Source organism: Cherax quadricarinatus, chromosome 29, assembly GCF_038502225.1.
Source record: "Cherax quadricarinatus isolate ZL_2023a chromosome 29, ASM3850222v1, whole genome shotgun sequence".
NCBI classification, from domain to species: domain Eukaryota; kingdom Metazoa; phylum Arthropoda; class Malacostraca; order Decapoda; family Parastacidae; genus Cherax; species Cherax quadricarinatus.
Window position 1 is genome coordinate 38,278,337 of NC_091320.1, and position 21,253 is coordinate 38,299,589.

The 21,253-nt window shown below is 39.6% G+C and overlaps 1 protein-coding gene across 1 annotated transcript in view; it reads right to left on the minus strand.

Moving 5' to 3' along the window:
* Positions 1 to 894: 894 nt before the first annotated feature.
* Positions 895 to 21,253, minus strand: part of LOC128690615 (mucin-3A) — a 213,290-nt gene continuing 192,931 nt past the window's right edge. The window contains exons 2-4 of the mRNA XM_053779344.2: positions 8,751 to 8,896; positions 6,292 to 6,486; positions 895 to 3,211 (exon numbers count right to left, since the gene is read on the minus strand). Coding sequence (XP_053635319.1) covers positions 1,622 to 3,211; positions 6,292 to 6,486; positions 8,751 to 8,896 — 1,931 coding nt within the window. The 3' untranslated portion in view covers positions 895 to 1,621. The remainder of the gene's footprint in view (positions 3,212 to 6,291; positions 6,487 to 8,750; positions 8,897 to 21,253) is intronic.

The window sequence follows — 21,253 nt, forward strand, 5'->3', positions numbered from 1 at the left end:
CAATCACTCCACAGACCGACTGAGTAATATGCCAGTCAGTCATTTATGGTGTGTCAATCACTGATCAGGTCATTACTCTCACGACCCAAAGTGATCAGGTAAACACAAGGTCTGTGCTATCAATGCACACGCTCTTGTTACCATGAACTAAATTAAATGACTAATCAGGTAAACGCTTTGTCTGTGCCATCATAGTCTATTCTATTATCACCAGAGACTAAATTGAATGAATGATCTGTCAATCACAAGGGCCGTACTATCACTCCTTAGGCTACTGGTATAATGGACTATTATGAAACGATCTGTAGCCATCATCATATGATATAATATTGCTTGCCATGATTCGTAACATGCATCAGAATAAAAGATCAGCCATTCAAAAAGCCTATGTGATTGGCGACTAGGTCAGGTACTTAGCCACAGAACCCTTGTCGAACAAAACTGATCTGATAAATACCATGATATCACTTATAGATTTTCATTAATTGACAATTTCTTGAAATGACTACAAAATGCCCCTGGAGAAATATCCAGTAAACATATTTTCACGTCACATCTCCAAAAATATATAATGTTACTAAATATCATAGACTCTAGAGAATCAACAAGACTCGTACAATACTGAAGAAAGTCGAGAATACATTGGTAAGTATTTAACAAATAACAGATGAATCTGAGCTGCAGCATCTGCCAGGGACTATTGATGCAGCTCCCCTCACTGTGGTGTCCGAATATTGAAACCTTCCAAGACAGGCAGGTTATTCCTTCACATATGCTGGTTATATAGTTATTCTAAAAAATATTATCTCTGCTGCACTTTTGACTGGCCAAATGTATATTTCAATATTTCAATTCTTATTCTGTGCAGAGAAAATGTTGACTTTTTCAAAAATCACCCATTGATTATCTTCATAGTCAATGATTAAAACACGATTCTTTCAGTAATTATACATATTAATTAAACATACGTAGATTAATTTCACGTAACTGCAAACGATGATATGATACATACCATAAGCTAAATATCTTCCAACAATTTTCTAGTCGGAAGCACTCTATACAATGACACTTGAAGGGTGCTTTGAAGACTTGCAAGATATATAAACAAATGTAAGCTCATGAATGTTGTTGTGTGGAGCAAGGTTGTATTAGAGAGGATTAAATCGTTTTCAGACAAATTGCACTTTTTTCATTAAAAATTAATTATACGCTTGTTTTCTGAACTTCCAGTATATTTCCTTTATTTCACAATTATTTTCTCAGATCTTCAGCGTTAACGTCAGTTACTGGAGTGGATCTCGCTTGAGACATCAACATTATTGCCACAAGAGATCTGCAGGTCTCCAAAGCACTCCCACATGGTCCTCGACGTCCTTGAGGCATTTGGATTATTTGAGCTGGGTGGGTCCCTCACATACGCATACATACAACTTTAATACAAATATATACAGCCTAAGAACACACAGGCAGTTATGTACAGCTTAGTCAATCACTCATAAATACCACAAGGCTACTGAGGTGCTGCCTGCCTGTCAGGCGGCAGTCGCCCACTGCGGCAGCTCCACGCAGAGAGGGGCACCGTTCCTGCCAGGGAGGGAGTGGGGGAAGAATTTTCTAAACATTATACTGTGGAAACACCTAAATCTACTCCCGAAGTGACCATTACAGTGCGGTACACTGTTGTCGTAAATGTAGGTGGAGCGGGGCATAAATCTGTTGCTCGTGGAGCCCCTGTGATGACTGACGGAGGCCGTGGTAAGACAGTGGTGGCACTGCTTTCAACATCTGAGCTCTCTATACTGAGGGAAGAGGTGAGCTCGGGTAATATTCTGTTGTCAGTCTCATCCAGTACTTCTTGACTGTAAAAATCAATCCATTTCTGCAAAGAGTGAAGCATATCTCGCACCTTCTTAGGATTTAAAGTCTTCAGGAGCTGAACAATCTTTTGCGGATCTGCTGCTGAAGGGATCTCAGGAATCATGGTGGTGTCAGATGTGACAGTGGAGGTGGTAGATGAGGAAACTTTGGTCACAGAGTGTTCATCTACCTCTCTTCTCTTTCTAGAAGAGCCGAGGGACCTAAGATAGATTGTCTTAACTCTTGTATGGAATTCCCCAGGTTCTGATCCGCTAATGTACATTGTTAACACAGTACTCAGACCTGATGCAGGCGTAGGTTCTGGGGCCTCGGCGGTTTGCGGTGTGGTTTTAGATCGGTCTTCCTGGCGGGAACCACCAATAGGTGCTATCGATTTTGTAGTCACACGGGGACGCGGCATATTCCTAGAACGAAGAGGTGATGACGATCCACGCTCTTCCAGGCTTCCACGGCGGCGTGTTGATATTTCACGGTCACGTCTTTGGCCAAAAGGACGAAAAGAAGTTGTCTCCTCTTCAAAATACTGAGATTCAACAGCCGGAACAAAACGCGTACTGGGAGCTCGACCATTGCTGCCCTTGGTAGCTCTCCGTCGATCATCTGTCCTAGTGAAGGAGCGTCGACGGGTTGAGGCGGAGAATCTCTCGCTTTCTCTAGGACTTGACTCTGTAGTACTTATTCCGTTGTTTTCAACTCTATCCTTCCTCTGGAATTTACTGTAGCGAGTGTCTGTCGCCGCCCTGCCTGTCGATGGTGAGCCAGAAGTCACGCTGGCCACTCGGTCACTTAACGTAAATCCACGTAACACATTGAACTTTGGAGTCTCCTCTACTGGTTCTTCATAGTCCGCATAATCCTGACTGTCACTGAATCTAGTGCCCCCGAAATTTCTGTTCCTAGGTGGAGGTCCTCTGAATTCTCTTTGTTTGTTACCACCGCTATTGTTGCTGGAACCGCTGGAGGTAGAGGAGAATGGAGCAAAGGGGTCATCCGATGCCTGCTCATCATAATTCTGAAGGAGCGAGGAGAGTACCGATAACATTTGGCTATTTTCACCATCAGAATTTTGCAAACTTGCAGCAATACTTGTCAGATCTAACTGCGATAGGTCCAGGTTGGCCAGATCTAAGCCAGGGGAATCCAGATCAACAGTGGCGGTAGTAATGGGTTCGTGGCCGACGGATGTAGCACCGACCGTCACGTCGAACACAGTGTAGTGACCGTTCAGTCCTCGTGTCTTGGTCTCTGTCAGCGTTATGTGCACTGGTAGTGTCTGCACAATGGACGGCTGCAACACCGATGACTCTGTGAAGTACTCCGTTGCTGTGATCACCTGCAACAAACAATTATTTAGTGGTTATTATACACACACTATATATATATATATATATATATATATATATATATATATATATATATATATATATATATATATATATATACATATATATATATATATATATATATATATATATATATATATATATATATATATATATATATATATATATATATATATATATATATATATATATATATATATATATATTGGTAATGTAATGAACAATAGTCAAAGCAAAATAAAATGAGACTGTATGTCGACCTCTCAATAAGTGCCTCACCAGCAAATGACGGTACATTTCTGATAAAGAGGACCTCAGTTAAAGGTTGAAACATTTAGTCCATCCCTTCATTACTTCTTTCATTCATAACAAATAACCTACAGCCCATCTCAGTGATGTATGTCGCTGGAGGTTTTGTGCTTGTTATAATTATGACTATTATTCTTGTAAGTATTCTATATAATTTTAATTGAAAAAGACTTGGGGTAACTAAGCGGTATATTAAGATAAAAGTCAGAGTAACAAAGTGGTTGATAAGGAAAAACTAATGCTATCACAGTGGTAGACAAGAGGAAGACAGCAACAAAAGTGACAGTTTAAAGAAAAGATTCGGGGTAATATTTATATTACTATCACTTTAAAGGCGCCGCTTTTCTTCTTGAGTTTTAAACATTAAACATGAAAAGCAGATCAGTTGTCATACCCAGAGAAGGAGACACAGAAACTTCGTACAAGAGAGAAACAGTGTTATTATCTTTGACTTACTCCCTCCTTGGCATGTCAGGATACATAGAAAATTAATGACAGGGTAGAAGTTAAAAATTAGTCGGAAGTGAGGTCAGATGTAACGTAATTTCAAAGGCAGGTCAGAGTAGAATAGAACAGGTCAAAAAATGTATATCTTCTTGATGAAGAAGCAAATATTATCTAACCCATTATCGTTTATACTAGATTCATGCATTAACTAGAAGAATTTTATGCAAATAAGCTTAATTGCTTTTTCCAGATAGCTATAAACTCACTGAAAAGATACCAAAAATCTCTGAATATTGAAGAAAGTTGAAGAGGAGCTACAGTCAGTGAGTTCAAGAGAAACTAAATGAAAAATTACGACAAGGATAAATGTTACTTATCCCACAAGTGCGTGGAGTCGACCTTACAGGTCAGCGGCCGCCAGTACCAGGTCAACACCAGGATCTTACAGGTCCGCTAGGTTCGCAGAGGCAGAAGTCCTTCCTGCCCACAACACACTTAACCAGTATTATCTTTCTCAGCCATTTTTTTTTCTTTGCTGCACCCTACCTCTTTGTTCCACATCATGCTTCTCTCCTCCAATTAAAATATCTTACTGCATATACTATACCTTGTATCAAAATATATCCTGTAACATTACATACCCACACCTTGCACCTCCACACATCCACAAACAACTTATGCGAACAGAGATGTCACACTTTTTGATCTTAATACATTATGTAAGCAAGGAGTTTCGTCTGCTCGGCTCCCACAGGGTCATATCTACCCTAATCTACAATGTTTACACAGTTTGTTATGTTTAGGGATGTGCTAACTCTCAGGTTTGCAATGACAGACGTGAGGGAAATATAATCTTCACTTCTGTCTTTAGAATGTGGCTGGATACTAATCAAAATGTGACTTCTGGCAACAGTGGGTCCTATCACGATTTATGGTTAAAGTAAATATTCTCGTATAAATATTTGCCTGCTACCGTGGTGCAGGGATAGAGATGTGAGATGTCACTTGGTTCACCTTGGTTTGACCCTCTTAACATTATGTTTCCCTAGACTTAAGCTCTCTCCTCTCTCCTGCATTATTCCACCATTTTTAATTTTTCTCACACCATTTTCCCTCTCCCTTATTCCCTTCCTGATCTTTCCATACACAAATAACCCGCACATAAAAGAGAAGCTTACGACGACGTTTCGGTCCGACTTGGACCGAAACGTCGTCGTAAGCTTCTCTCTTTTATGTGCGGGTTATTTGTGTATCGTTCCAGTCACGGTATTGTGCCTTTTTTTGTTATTGATCTTTCCATTTCCATCCTACTCTTCTAAATCTGATGGTTTTGGGATTTTCAACTAAAATCTCATCATCACATCCCTTCAGTCTACATTCCACTTTTCTTTAATTAGTATCGTTCTCGTCACTTCTCAGTCTTCACACATTCACTCTACCTATTCCTCTTTCAACATATTTACTCTCGTTTATCCGTCACACTAAGTGCCTTCCTGAGAGGGCATCTGAAGGAGTCTTTAGTTGCATTTGAACACACCATCAAAATACTCCTCTGGAGTCAGCAGATGTCTCACTGTTGCACTGTTCACATGTGAATGATGACAATAGTGAATATTCTTGGTGGTACGCTAAACCACTGACGAATATTTGGCTGAAGTGAAACACTATTATTATTATTATAATCAAGGGGGAAGCGCTAAACCCGGAGGATTATACAGCGCCTGGGGGGGGGAGGGATGTGGAAGGCATTCAGGCTTAATTCGGGGAACTGGAGCACAGATCCAATTCCCTAAATCAAGAGCCCTTCACCAACATCAAGGAACCTTCCTTGAGGGGAAGTGAAACACTAAAAAGTAAGAATGTCCTAACAGATACACCTGTCACTGTCAGCGAATGTGTACATATGGCTGGATATGTGCCAGGTTCTGCAGGTGTAGCAGTACATGTGCACACCTGTGTACCAAAGAACATGAAGAGTGAAGAAACAGCTGATCTGACCCAGATGTTTGCTCACACTCCCTGGTCAGGACCTCAGTATACTCGAGCACCTTGATGAAGGTTTAGTGTTGCCTCAATCTGCTTCGATTAGTTATTAATATATGACGTGTCAATTAGTGAAAAATGTCGGGTTGTCATGATGCAGTGTTTCTCAATGTCACAGAAACTCCGAAGTCGAGATTCCTCTGAGGAAGCTACGTGGTAACTTGCTGGATCCTTCGGTGATTGTCAAAGGTAGCCAGGACGAGAAGTAACAGTGCAGGGTCAGAAGGGGTCACTCAGAGTCGTTGGCAAGGTCAAGCAGTTGCGACCTCACCTCCTCGTTAGTCTCAGTGATGGTGGTGGTGATCTTGGAGCCGCGGAAAATAACGGGGATCACTTTGGACTCGACGGAGGTGATGGTGGTGACGTAGGAGGTAGTGGAGGTGGTGAACTGTGTGGTGGGAGGGACGTCTACACTCAGAGTTGTCACGGTCTTCGACACCCGAGTCACCGTCGTCGTTGCTGGACCCTGCAGAGTTAAGGACATCCGTAAATAAGTAAATTAACATAGTTAATAATAAGTCTCATATCATTGTTGTGGAAAAAAATCTGCGAAATAATATATTATTTGGTTTGTTTTAACTATTAAGAAAAGTAGGTTTTTGTGAGGGAAAAGTTCAACAGATAGGAGTAGCGAGCAAGTATATGGTAACGATAGTTTGATTGCCGGTCAGTCTAGCTCCCGCTATCCCCTCCCCCCCTTTCTCCCCACCCCGAAAGGTGACGTGTGGGGCTCCGGCCAAACAGTAATCACTCGACTCACAGCTCCCAGCACAACTGTAAGCAAAAGCCTCTGCTCCTATTCTAGTGGATATTGGTTGAAAGCTTCACTTTTGACCAATAATGAACTTTGTCCTTTCAGTTTTAAGCTCCACGTGAGACTTTTCGATAATCACCACCTTTTTTAAGTATCTTGCACTTATCATGGAGAGTGATTTCTTAAGCAGTGGGTAACCTGTCTCTCTTTCCAGCTTGGAATGACAGATCGGGTCACCTGCCAACCAACGAGAAGTGTTGAAAGAGACGGACTGAAAACGGTCTTGGGACGTCACCTTATAATCTACCTACCTGATTAATTGTACAGGACACTACCCCTCATCTTTGTAGTAGTAAAGAACCTGCGTTCCTGTCATCTGGACTGACTATTCAAGGCTATAGACTCTGTGAAGAACTAGTCATTGGGTTGCCACCAACACCTGTGGACCCCCCCCCCCCATCATCAGTAACGGCTACAATTTCTACAAGACAGTGTCAACCTCCACCAGACACCCCAGTATAACTGTACATATTAGCGTTGAATTCAAATGTCATATTTTTATTTCATTTTTCTGTCAAATAGGATACACATTCATTTTTTCAATGTTTTATCTTTGCATTACTAAATAATAAAGTGTTTATCTTTGTGAATTATTCTTTTTCTATTCATTAATTTTCCTGAGGAGGAGCCAGCCTTGGTAATACTGTCTGAAGTTGTTACAGGGCTGAGTAAGTCTTCAGTTTTAAAAAATCATATCAATCGTTCCACAAAGGTTGGGTGACCGAAAACAAATTGCAAAACCATTCAATTATTATCTGTCTTACATGAAGTCAGCATTATTATTATAATCAGAAAAGAAGCGCTAAACCTACTAGGGTCATACGGCGAACATGAAGTGGAAAGACATCCCACTTTAAATAATAACCCTCCGACCAGTAACATCCGCACATCTTCGTCAGAGTTTAGGTACTGTACTTCCTATCTCTTGAAGTCAAGTCCGGCTGACTGGTTTCCTTGAATTCTTTCATAAATGTTACCTTGCACAAGTTCCAGTAGCAGGTTAAATATTTAAAACTACTTGTCTTCACTTACCCTGATCTAACACACAAACACACACATACATACACACACACACACACACACACACCTGCTGGATGCTGAATCCCTGGAAACTAAATTTCCTTTACCTCACGTCTCTCAAACCCTTCCAGGCATGATCCCCTACATTTTCCTTCCACCTATGATTTCTTCACTTTTTTTTCATCATGGCGTCTTTTTCAGTCCCCTATAAATGTCAGAACCACCTCAACAGCCCCTTTTCAGCCCTAGGAATAACGCCTTTTGTAACTCCACATAATTTTCTAAGATCTATGCTTCGATTTCTTTTTCCATAATATTCACACTACACATTGCTGTCATCAGTGGCATCTCAACTGCCTCCAGCCTCCTCTTTAACATTTAAAGCCACCGCTTCACACCCATATATAAGGGCTATTATCACCGTGTAACCTAAGGAACGCTAACATATCTGTCCTTAGTAACCTGTTATTTACCACTAGATGTTTACTGGGATCGTCTCAGTAGACCAGGTCTCCTGTTTGACAGCCTCTCATCTACGGATCACAAGTAAGCACAGTCTGGTTAATTAGACTCTGCTCAGAAAAACTTGTCATGTTTCTTATAAAAGGTAATTAGAGATCTATCAGTAAATATCATCATAAATGAAGAAATTGCATTAAGAAGCCTTATTACCTGAATGCATATTGATTTATTTGTGCATTATTGCACCTGTTCTCCATTAATTTGTGTTAAAACATTAAAATAAAAACTCAGTTTTATATATCACTTCACATAATGGAAATAATCAAATTCCCAGGACCGAAACGTCTTCAATAAAGATGACCTAATTGAATACATCTGAATCTACTTCCATATCCACTCGTTGCTAACCTGCACTGTCAGAGGAAACTACTGACCTGAGAGCCGAGTAGTGCAGCAAGCTGAGGATGTGCGCCTGCCTGGCCTCCAGGGATGCTGCCTGACAGGTACTGATACACCAGCAAGTTGGTCAGGAAATCTTGGTTGCTGCATGAACCTCCTGCACCACCGGTGCCGCCGCCTCCTGCAGGAAGACAAATGCTTATGGTTATTTTAAGCTGGATAAAACCCTGAAGTATTTCAATTAACTGTCAAAATTTCATGCTGGTTATGACTCGCGAAACCCTAATAACACGATTTCAAACAAATAATAGAACGGCTGGGGATCGAACCCATGGCAAGTGAGTCCTCAGACTCCCAGTGAATTTTAGGACTCGCCTGCCTTGGGTTCGATCTCCACCTGATCTTTGAGTTCTATGTCATTTAATTAGATTAAAGTGTCATAAATACTGATACTGTCATTTAATTAAAGTGATATATATAATATATATATATATATATATATATATATATATATATATATATATATATATATATATATATATATAATATAGGTACAAAGTATTCGCATGATATTTGCATGATGTTTCTAAAGTTCAGCATCAAGGTCAACATCGTTGTCTCTCTCAGCAGTACACCAGCAACTTACATTCTGAACGTTATCGTTTGTTTCCTGTGAGTTTGCACAGAAAAAATTTTTTCCCGCCTGTCACTGTAAATTACGTAGCGCATTCATCATATCACTCTCCATGGGTTTTTTTTTTCACATCTTTAGTATTCTACGGGAGACGTAGCCTGATTTTTTTTAATATTCATGGAAAACGGACGCGAATACATTTACTTAGGACACCTCCAGTGAAGACGTTCCGGTTCTTTATGTCGAAACATCGAAAGTGAATGCATTCGTTTCCATTTGCTACAGGTTGTGGGCAATCATTTACCTTCTTACTAGGAAACATTCATGTAATTTATCGACCAAACAGCATCATGCCATGTGAACCCTATAAGGACTGTGTGTTCATGTTAAGAATTTTTATCTAGCCGCATCAGAAGTGTAAACATCTAAGGCACGGCAGTGATAGAGCCAGGCCAGGGTCACTGAAGCCTTCGTGATACTCTCTAGAGCGAAGAACACGAGAAACGATCTCCTCTCAAGCAATTCAGTAGGGCAACCTCCTGTACGTGCTTCTTTCATTCTTGTAAGCTTCACTGCTTCTAGTATAAGTGTCTCTTTAAAATCAATACGGACTTTTAACTTCTACATAAAAATATATTTACCTTATCAGTATGAAAAAGAAATTCTAAATATGTAATAAAAAAGGCGTTTCAAAGGTTAAAATACCTAGAACAAAAAAAAAATGTGTGAATAGCATTCCTGAGCAAATTATAATGGAGATGAAGACAGTAAAGGGACCATCTGGTCACTCCATCATGCTTCAAACACGATCCATGGTTTGTCTTGTGACTCTTTTTATTTTGGTCATGTCTAGTAATTAAGAATAATGGGGTTTTAACTTATTATTCCCCTCAAGGAAGGTTCCTTGATGTTGGTGAGGGGCTCTTGATTTAGGGAATTGGATTTGTGCTCCAGTTCCCTGAATTAAGCCTGAATACCTTCCACATCTCTTCCTAGGCGCTGTATAATCCTCCGGGTTTAGCGCTTCCCCTTGATAATAATAATAATTTAACTTACTATTATCCACAAGTCTCCTTAATTTACCATAGGGTTACAATATACCAAACATCTACAACAAAACAAGCAATTGCCTAAGGCGAACCATCTGTAACTGTTATAGCTGCCATTTCAAGAGGTGTTTTACTGAACCAAAGGAGACATTAAACATATTTCCAATATAATAGGGAGCTATGATAACAAGAGAACCTGGAGCATAAAGTGGGGGAAGCGGGGAACCTGGAGCATAAAGTGGGGGAAGCGGGGAACCTGGAGCATAAAGTGGGGAAGCGGGGAACCTGGAGCATAAAGTGGGGAAGCGGGGTACCTGGAGCATAAAGTGTAGAAGCGGGAAACCTGGAGCATAAAGTGGAAAAGCGGGGAACCTGGAGCATAAAGTGGAGAACCGGGGAAAATCAACGGGCACGTCATTTCCTCTGTCTTCTAATATCATGTTAGTTTTTCCACTATAATCTACCTTGTTCATAATTACTATCGCATTTACTTTGTCTGCTTTCGTAAGGTGAAGTCCAGAATGTTTCCTTAATTCAAGGTATAACTTAAATCTTTGAGGACAGTTGTAGAGGTCTGAGCTGTGCTCAGTTAGTCACTAAGAGTGAATGTCCTTCTAGCAGAATCAAACAACTGTTATTTTGTCTTTGATTCTTATATTTTTCATGGAAAAATACGGGCATTACAAAAGCTTAATATCTATTTAGACGAAAAAAAATACATTTCTCAAATATTACGTGCTTCCTGTAATTTTCTGCTGGGCTAAATTGACAGCCAATCACTTGACAATGCAACTCAAGGAGCATCAGTTGCAAAATAAAGATGCATGTATGTACAGATAATGAAGTCTCACTAACAAGTAAAATATACTAATTAGGGAAACTTAGCAAATTTTGACACTTCTATCACGATTCCCAGATTATATATATATATATATATATATATATATATATATATATATATATATATATATATATATATATATATATATATATATATTCCCGAATAGGCAGAACTTGCGATCTTGGCTTAAATAGCAACTCTCATCTTGCCATATAGGACAAGCGAAAATTTGTGTATGCAATAATTTCGCCCAAATCATTCTGAACCTAACGAAAAAATTTTTTTATTTCACTGTGTTTGTTTAGTATTAAATTACTGTAAATAAAAATATAAAATATATTTAGTTGGGTTAGGCTAAAATAAGTTATTCTTGTTATAATAAGGTTAGGTAAGTTTTCTAAGATTCTTTTGGAGCAAAATTATAAATTTTTACATTAACATTAATGAAAAAAATATATCTTTAAACGTATAAGAGAAAATTTTAGAAAGGACTTAATTTTAAATGAGTTCTTGCTAATTGACCAGTTTTACATATTCGGCACGACATACATAAACATATATAAACCTATCTTCGTAATAAGAGGTGAAGAAAAAGATTCATAGGTACAGTGAGCTATCAGTCATATTAAAAAATATTCGAATTGACAGGTGTGTACAAAACTCACATTATGACGGACAAGAAGCAGTATCAGCTAGAGTAAATTAATCCAGCTAATGTAATAAATGTAAATCCTGCAGTCACATTGTCATCGTGTCATCTCGAAAACAAATCACAAGATTGTGGAATCTTACCGTCTTCTAACTCTCTTCACTATCCAGAAATCATGACATAAATATTCCTTTGGAGTAGCACATCAGCCCACAAGGCTTGTTTCTGACCCTGTCTCTCCTTCTCACCACAACCCTTCACAACCTTTCCTCCCCACACACACACAAACAGAAATTTCGACCAGGTTAATTCTGGTAAAATGAACTAGATAAAAAGCGTCCCTGAAGGGCGGAAAAATATATAAAAGCTTGAAAAGAATAAAAACAGAAAAGGAACAAGCAACTAGGAAGCTTTACTATTAATAAACCAGGAAATAATTGACGTGTTGGCAGTGGCCTTATGGACTATTATGTAACACAAAATACGTCAACAGAACACCAAAGGGACATTAGACAGACTGCGGAAATGATGTGTAAATTATTGTTGAGTTTTTACACGCTGAAGGTATCAACCCAGCGACCACTTGTCTCCTCTGCTACGAATCACCAGTTGTGCTATGTTTATCACATGATAATATTTAGCATTAACTTCTAGCATAACTCTAGTGAATAATGTAAGATATGTTAGCATGATCTGTGTATTAACTGGTTCCTCTGATTAACCTCACAGATGCGTACGTAGACTATCACAATAATAAAACTTTGGTAAAACACACAACCTTTGAAGCTTCATTGGTTCCCAAGGGTCTCAAATCATACACAGGCATCATTACCCTTGATATATTAACGTAATATCACTAGAGGAAATTACTGGCATCGAGTCGGTTTTCTTGGGCTACCAACAGAGATTTGGTTCAATGTACCCAACTTTAATTCAATTCAATTCAAAGTTTATTCTCTATAAAGATTACAATGTTGAATTTACAGAATTTGGTTGTTGTGTGGTTTACAACAATGTGCCAGTCTTGGTACAACCAACAATGTACCACTCTTGGTACAACCAGCAATGTACCAGAGTCTTGGTTCAACCAGCCACCTGGACACCGTCCGACCTTATCTTTTTGTCTATGCTTCATTACATTAAAAACGAATTTCACTATCCAGTAAGTGAACTTTATTAAGTACAAATATTATTGAGCAATTAGGCTTAATTAACAAATAAAAATAATAAAGAATAGATTTCATTAAATAAAAATGATATATGCTACTCCAGAAGTAAATAAATCTCGATACAAACATTCATTACCATATTGTTTTCTTCCTTCCCAGCACGGATCTAAGCTCTCCACAATATCCATTAAATTATTTTATTAATGTAAAAGTGCTAAACCCGTCGGGGTCAAACAGCCCCGAAATTTTCAAGCCAATTGAGGAGAAATCCTCGCCCTTTCAAAGCCCCCAAAACAGAGGTATAAACTAGAAACCGCTTGCTCGAAGGAGTGCCCTAAAAAAAAGTAAGCATTGTTAACCACTTCCGCGGTGCATTCTCACACCATGATGGGGTGGTTACCTACGTGCGTCCGTCCGTCCCATAGTTCCTGGTTACCAAACTGTAGGTACGTGAGTATTCACTTCCCATTTTTTTTACCCAAGTCGTGTAACCCCTGCGCGTGATGGATTACATTCTTCACTCTCCCAGACACTTTAAGTGATATTATATCCACTGTTCGTGCATCATAGCTAATAAGATGCAGATGAATGCGTGTTAACATATCTGTCCTCAGTAACCTGTTATTTACCCGCAGATATTTACTGGGATCATCGTCTCAGTAGACCAAACCTCCTGTTTGACGGCCTTTCACCTACAGGTTACAAGTAACCACAGCCGTCTGTTAGACTCTGCTTAGAAGAACTTGTCATGTTTCAAATTGAAGGCAATAACAGATCTATCAGTAAAATGTCATCATATATGAAAAAAATATCTTAAAAAGCCTTATTACCTGATAGCATACAGTGTGATTTCTCTGTGCGTGTATTGTACATGTTCACCATTATTTCGTATTATAATAAAAAAAATAAAAACATTCATTTATATATATATATATATATATATATATATATATATATAGCAAAATGCCTGGAAACGATGCGGTTTATCACAGAAAAATCAATAAGAGAACATCTGGACTCTGTACGGACAAACAAGCAGTAAAATATTGTTCGAGCTCACTAGTAGTGTCTTCCTGCACCGGGTCGGCAAAACCCCGTTGGCCAACATTGAGAATTAAAATGCAAGTCTTGTCTCAACACAATCCAGTCATATTTTAGGAGGGAACTCGTGCCACCATCTTCCTCTTAGCTACGTATGTTTTAATCTCCAGCTTCATCATCATCTCCTTTAAAACTTCATTTATCTCATCTACCATCAACCTTATTCTCAAGTGTTGTCATCCACCTCATGATATATTAAAAACTTGATATAAATCGTTAGTTATCGTGCGTCTTCGAAGATCTTTTTCATTTTCTTGATAAAAATTCATTAGCTTGAACGACTGAGAGTGAGATTCATTCCATGTATTCATTGCCTGGCAAATACTGGTAGAAAAAATCTCATCAATATTTTTATAATTTATATTAATTTTCTCATTACCTCCACTCATTTTCATCTATAACAGACTAGCTTAAACTTATAGGGAGTGAAATTAATGTGTAATATTTATCAAGTCACGCCACATGTTTTTCCTCCTTGTCTTCCACTACGTTCTTCCTCCGTGTCGTCCTCCACTACCTTCCTCCTCCTCCTCCTCCTACTTGTCTTCCGTGACCACTTGCCTCTGCCTCCATATTTTCTTTCATGAATGCGTATTGCCCCTCCATGTCTTCCCTCTCACCAGCATCTTTCTCCATGTCTTCTTTTTCCAACACGTTCCTCCTCTTTGTCTTTCTCCAATATCTTTCATTAAAGTGGCGGAGCACATAGCACTTGATAGAGGCACTTTGTGGTGGACGTTGTACAATGAAGACACCTCTGCAGTCAGTGTCTTCTTCCTCCACACCTGCCTAATCCTCCTCTCTGTCTTCTATTACCCTTCCGCTCCTCCACGTCTTCCTCCACAGTTTGCGTCCTCTTCCAGGTCTTCATCACCGGCTTCATAATTCATGGACACTTCTTTCACCTCTTCAGCTTCACGAACATCAAGATTTTCAAGAGTCACCATGACAAAGGAAGACCTAAGAGTCAATATCACATTTGTTAGCTTAAAAAATGTTCTTCGGACCATTGTTGACCCAAGGCTGCCAGCCCACCTTCACTGCTTTCCGGGTGTTTTGCCTTGCCACCATTGTTGAGTGACGCAGGGAGTTAGCCAAAAAATGATGTGTGAGGCTTCAGTGAGTGTTTGTTATGACTCTCAGAAGGTGCACAATGAGCACAGTAATCGGATATTTCATAGAATGAATCGGCACATAGCACATTTTTATTAAATTTTCTTTCATCTGATGTGTCGAGGCAGCGGTGTAGGTCAAGACAACACCGGTAGTCCTTTTTGGTAGAAGAGTAAATGCGTTAAATGTCTATGATTTCAAAAGGGAATGCTTGATATCCAGATAGTGAGAATAATGGTGCATGATGATCAAGCTCCAACAAAGTCTGCATATTTTATACCGAATGTAAATGAAGTTTAGCTGAATTTAGTATTTAATATTAATATTAATCATGGCATTACTACCAGACAATAACACGTAAGTAAAGCTTTTTTTTTTTTTTTTGCATATGGACTGTGATGAAACTTCTGAAGTCTTATACTAATTAGAGTGAGATCAATTAGTGATAAAATGCACGCACGCACGCACACACACACACACACACACACACACACACACACACACACACACACACACACACACACACACAGACGGTTTGATAAAGCTCATGGAGCAGGGAGAGAGAGGACCTAGTAGCAGTCAGTGAAGAGGCGGGGTCAGGAGCTATGAATCGACCCCTGCAACCACAAATAGTCGAGTACAAATAGGTGAGTACACACAAAGCATGTACGCACAGACAAGCGCTTTGAAAAATGGATAAAATAACATCAGATTTTCACGTTTATTTTATTATATTTACCAACATGTCATCATTATAATACTTTCTCATTCAGACTCCACAAGTTGTGTGACCTTGTGTTGACATACCAGAGACGCAGTCAGGAAACAAACACACATTAGCAAAGATAAACACTGAAACATACCCAGATACATAAAATAATAATGATAGTAACAATATTGATAATAATAATATTGATAATTATTATTGTAGATAAAACTGTATTCACAAATGAATGTACATTTTTACGTAAAAAAAATCGTGTTAAACAAACTGAAGAGATGTTTGAAGAGCAAACAGTAAGGTAGACAACACTGAGCGAGGCGTATCACTTCACATAACTTTACCTTTCATAAATCACTATCACAGCACAGGCGTCCTTGGCGAGAACATATTGAGTGAGTGTGTGTGAGAGACAGACACAGAGTGTCTATACCCTTCACTCAGCTGTGCCTGAGGTGATGAATGGAGCCTCTAGCAAAAGGCCATTCTTCGCTTCTTCACTAAAAAGGAACCCACGATTACACTGCTCATCTGCTGTTTTACTGTTATTTAGCTGCAACAGTTCAAAATTAACCCATAAAATGAAGAGGAATAGAGACTATGTCTTGGCCCAGCCCGGTCCACAATCTAGTAGCAAATGAATCTGATTAGTGACTCACGAAATCGTATTATTATTATTATAATCAAGGGGGAAGCGCTAAACCCGGAGGATTATACAGCGCCTGGGGGGGGGATGTGGAAGGCATTCAGGCTTAATTCGGGGAACTGGAGCACAGATCCAATTCCCTAAATCAAGAGCCCCTCACCAACATCAAGGAACCTTCCTTGAAGGGCACGAAATCGTAATGACACGATTGCAAACCATACCACGGGCGGGGATAGAACCCGCGATCGGTCTGGAATTTTGACTCTCTGATCGCGGGTTCTATCCCCGCCCGTGGTATGGTTTGACCTGATAGTGGTTTACAATGGACCGAAAGTCTAATTTTCGGCTCCAATTTCTGGGTTAGCTGTGAATTTACTTTTTTATTTTAAAGGCGAGATCCTGGAAGGCTAGAACGTTAAAATAAAACTGAATTTTTGTAGACAGTATGATAGAGGCTGATAGAGACATTCACTGAGAAAGTAGAAGAACCTCGAAGTAGATATAAGCCAAATCTTCCAGTGTATTACAATGTAATATTTAACAAGGACAAATTTCAGTCACTCTGCTGTCGAATGCAGAATAAAACAAAACTCTCTCTCTCTCTCTCACACACACACACACACACACACACACACACACACACACACACACACACACACACACACACACACACACACACACACACACACACAAATAACCCGCACACAGAAGAGAGGAGCTTACGACGACTCTCTTCTACATGTGGGTTATTTGTGTATCGTTCCAGTCACGGTATTGTGCCTTTTTTGTTATTTGTTATTTAAAACAAAACTCAAATCAATAAACAGAGATTAAATTTGTTATGAAACTCAAGATGTCAGTAGATCTTACTTTCAAAGAGTAAAACTATATTATTGTCACGGCCCCAAGGAAAATAATGAGCTGGATAACTGCAACTATAAAAATAAGAAATGCCAAGCCAATGGCGGTACTTTTCAAGTCACTTGTTGTCTCTAAGTTGAATTATTGCTCTATATTAACAGCTCCTTTTAAGACAGGCGATATTACTGATGTGAAGAATGTACAAAGAACCTTCATTACCAGTATAAATTCAGTTAAGCATCTCAGTTACTGAGAATGTCTTAAACCCCTCGAACTATACTCACCAGAACGTAAGTGAGAAATATGTATCATAATTTACACCTAGAAAATTATTTTGTAAAGAAATATACTCACTGAAATCACTCCCCACGAAAGTAAAAGACTCAGCAGACGGTACAAAACATTTAGTTATTTTTGGTGTATATAGTGCACAAAAGATGACTCAGTGTAAAGTGCGGTATGTGAGAGGTGTTGAGAGGTTTGTGAGAGATACTGGGAAGTGTGTGAGAAGTGCTGGGAGGTTTGAGATACTGGAAGGTTGGTGACAGATGCTGGGAGGTTGATGAGAGGTGCTGAGAAGCGTAAAAGGTGATCGGATGTGTGTAAAAAGAGGTGGGATATGAGAGAGGTGCTGAGGGTGTGAGAGATCTGTGAGGTGTGTGCGATGCTTGGAGGTGCGTGAAAGGTGCTGGGATGAGTGTGAGAGGTTTATGAGAGGTGCTGAGAGGCGTGAGAGATGCTAGAAGAGTCTAGGGGCTACTGGAAAGTGCTGAGAGTTTGTGCATTTAGTTATTTTTGGTGTATATAGTGCACAAAAGATGACTCAGTGTAAAGTGCGGTATGTGAGAGGTGTTGAGAGGTTTGTGAGAGATACTGGGAAGTGTGTGAGAAGTGCTGGGAGGATTGAGATACTGGAAGGTTGGTGACAGATGCTGGGAGGTTGATGAGAGGTGCTGAGAAGCGTAAAAGGTGATCGGATGTGTGTAAAAAGAGGTGGGATATGAGAGAGGTGCTGAGGGTGTGAGAGATCTGTGAGGTGTGTGCGATGCTTGGAGGTGCGTGAAAGGTGCTGGGATGAGTGTGAGAGGTTTATGAGAGGTGCTGAGAGGCGTGAGAGATGCTAGAAGAGTCTAGGGGCTACTGGAAAGTGCTGAGAGTTTGTGCTGAAAGATTCTGAGAAGTGCTGAGAATTACTGAGAGGTACTGAGAGGCGCTGGTGTAAAGTGTTGCTCACTAATAGCCTTGTATGTGCGTGTATGGTTTCCAAACCACAAACCTTGTAGGGCAGAATTATCACTTACCCACACAGGTCTGTTTACAGTGACATACCCCCACACAGCTCTGTCTATTCTGACATACGCACGGACCACTAGTTATACTGTAACAAACCCTGTAGCTCGTATTATACTGTCCCACTCAGGCCTGGCTATGTACTCACATAACCACACATCTCTGACTACAGTCTAACTTACCAACACACAACTTCCGTCATATCCCGACAAAGACCTGGCTACACTGCTACCCGCACCACCTGCAAGCAGGTAGTAGATGCCTCAACAAGCAGCAAGTGTCAGGATAAAATATTTGAGCAAAATCGTAATATATTAAATGAAAATTTTCACATTTTTTTGAGGCGTTGTGTAACATTTTGGAAATCTCCATTTTTTTACTAAATTTACGATTTTTTTTTGTTTGGTTAAAATAAAATATTTTAGAGTAAAAGTGACTAATATTGTTGGAACAACCGGATATTAAAATCACTGGGAAGACGAAACATATAGTAGGTTCCACAGATGGGAAATGGGAAACAATGATAAGTGTGGTTCAACATTTTGTATAAAACGTTGGTGAATTTTTTTAAGCGATTACAACCTGTACTGAAGTATGAACACTTGTAACGAATAATAACAATAGAAATGCTATTCTCAATGGTTCGAAACGATCCAAAATGTCATCTAAATTTCATTTTCTATATTGTGGGATGTTGCGAATTATTCCAGCCACCTTATTGTAGCATATATTTTCTCGGGAGTAAGAGAATAATGAAAGGAGTGATACACATCCTGGTGAAAATATCAGATATGACCAAGATAAACCTATTGGTTATACGTAATCACAATTATTACTAAGAGCTGGGAACCACATGCATAGCCAGAAATGTAGAGAGTAATAATGATGACGACAACAGTCTCCATTATTACTACTACACACATCACAGAAGCCTCAAGACGCCAGTTACCACTACTACCACACCACAGCTGTCACCACCACTGCAAAACCACGGCAGTCAAAACCACTATCACTTGCTCCATATAGCAGTTTTGTCAGGCTTAATGCTCTTCCAACATTATGCAAGCTCTCCGCTCTGCAATACATTACCAAGTCAACACTTTCACTTGAAATGCTATTCTTGAGTACAGAGCTTCCTCTGACCCTTCCATTTTGATAAGCATCATCCCTTAGACCCTTTCATAGTGGTAAGGACCATCCTCAGTCCCTTTCATAGTGGTAAGGACCATCCTCAGTCCCTTTCATAGTGGTAAGGACCATCCTCAGTCCCTTTCATAGTGGTAAGGACCATCCTCAGTCCCTTCCATGGCGTTTAAGCACCGTATGTCATCCTTTCATCTTTTTGAAAACCATCTCTCAGACTCTTCCATCCATGAAAAAAATAAGAATTGTTAGTTTCCTTGATTTCAAAATGTTTGACTGGACTGAGCTAGTGTCAGGCCTTTTATTTCTTTGATTTCTTTTTCAGTTGCAAATAAAACACACAATGCGAGCTAGAGCATTTGATGGTATTGATCAAGTCCCTGGTCAACGAAGCTTCTTCACACAGCGATGCTATAATCAGCACTGTGTGTTATATTTACATTCATTTGATATACTATGCTGCTGTACTATTATTTTCGGAGTCGAGAAACTATCCTTCGTGGCCTGGAAATTCTTTTAGCATCTCATAACCTAAATTGACATAATTCACGTTGTCCAGTTTGACGTAGTCCAGATACTGACCTCTCCAGTCCGTCACGACCCAAGACTTACTGCCAGGTTAACTTTATTATATATGTTTAATCGCTCTCATTAACTGTATATTTATCTTTCCGTCATATGCATGTTAGATATCATGGTTCTTGACTAAATGACTCAAAGGAGTTGTCTAAAGTCTAGACTGATTTCGTAACTTTTGCATGTCTAGTTACACTAATGATTTGACAATTACAAAATGCCCCAATAGAATCACTAATTTACGGTAAATGTGTCATAAGATAAAAGGACTTGACATTTGCAAAAATCTTATTACCTCAGCTCCCACGACCTTCACATTTTCCTCCCTGGGAGCTCTTAAGCCACCTCCTGCCTCGCCCTCACCAGCTGCCTCGCCCTCACCAAATTCCTCACCTTAGTTGCCAGTCATTTAATTCTGGTAACTTACATATTGATACAGGAGAGTTTCCCTGGAGTGATGGACTGGGTAGGTAAGACGCCACTATCTCGAGTAAACATTCCTCTGATGTCTATCACAACAAACGGTAGCTCCTGCAAGTCAACTACCAACTGGTCACCTGAGCTGGTTTGGCAACTCTTTTTCTCAGTTTCAAACTTGTAGACGTGAAGCAATGAGTCTCTGTGGGATGTTGACAAGCAGAAACCACCAGGTCTTTGGGCAGTAGTATTACGCAGCCTGAACCACTGTAGTGATTCACAATGTTAGAGCGTGTTGGTTGCCTGGACGAGCGGCTCATCCGTTATC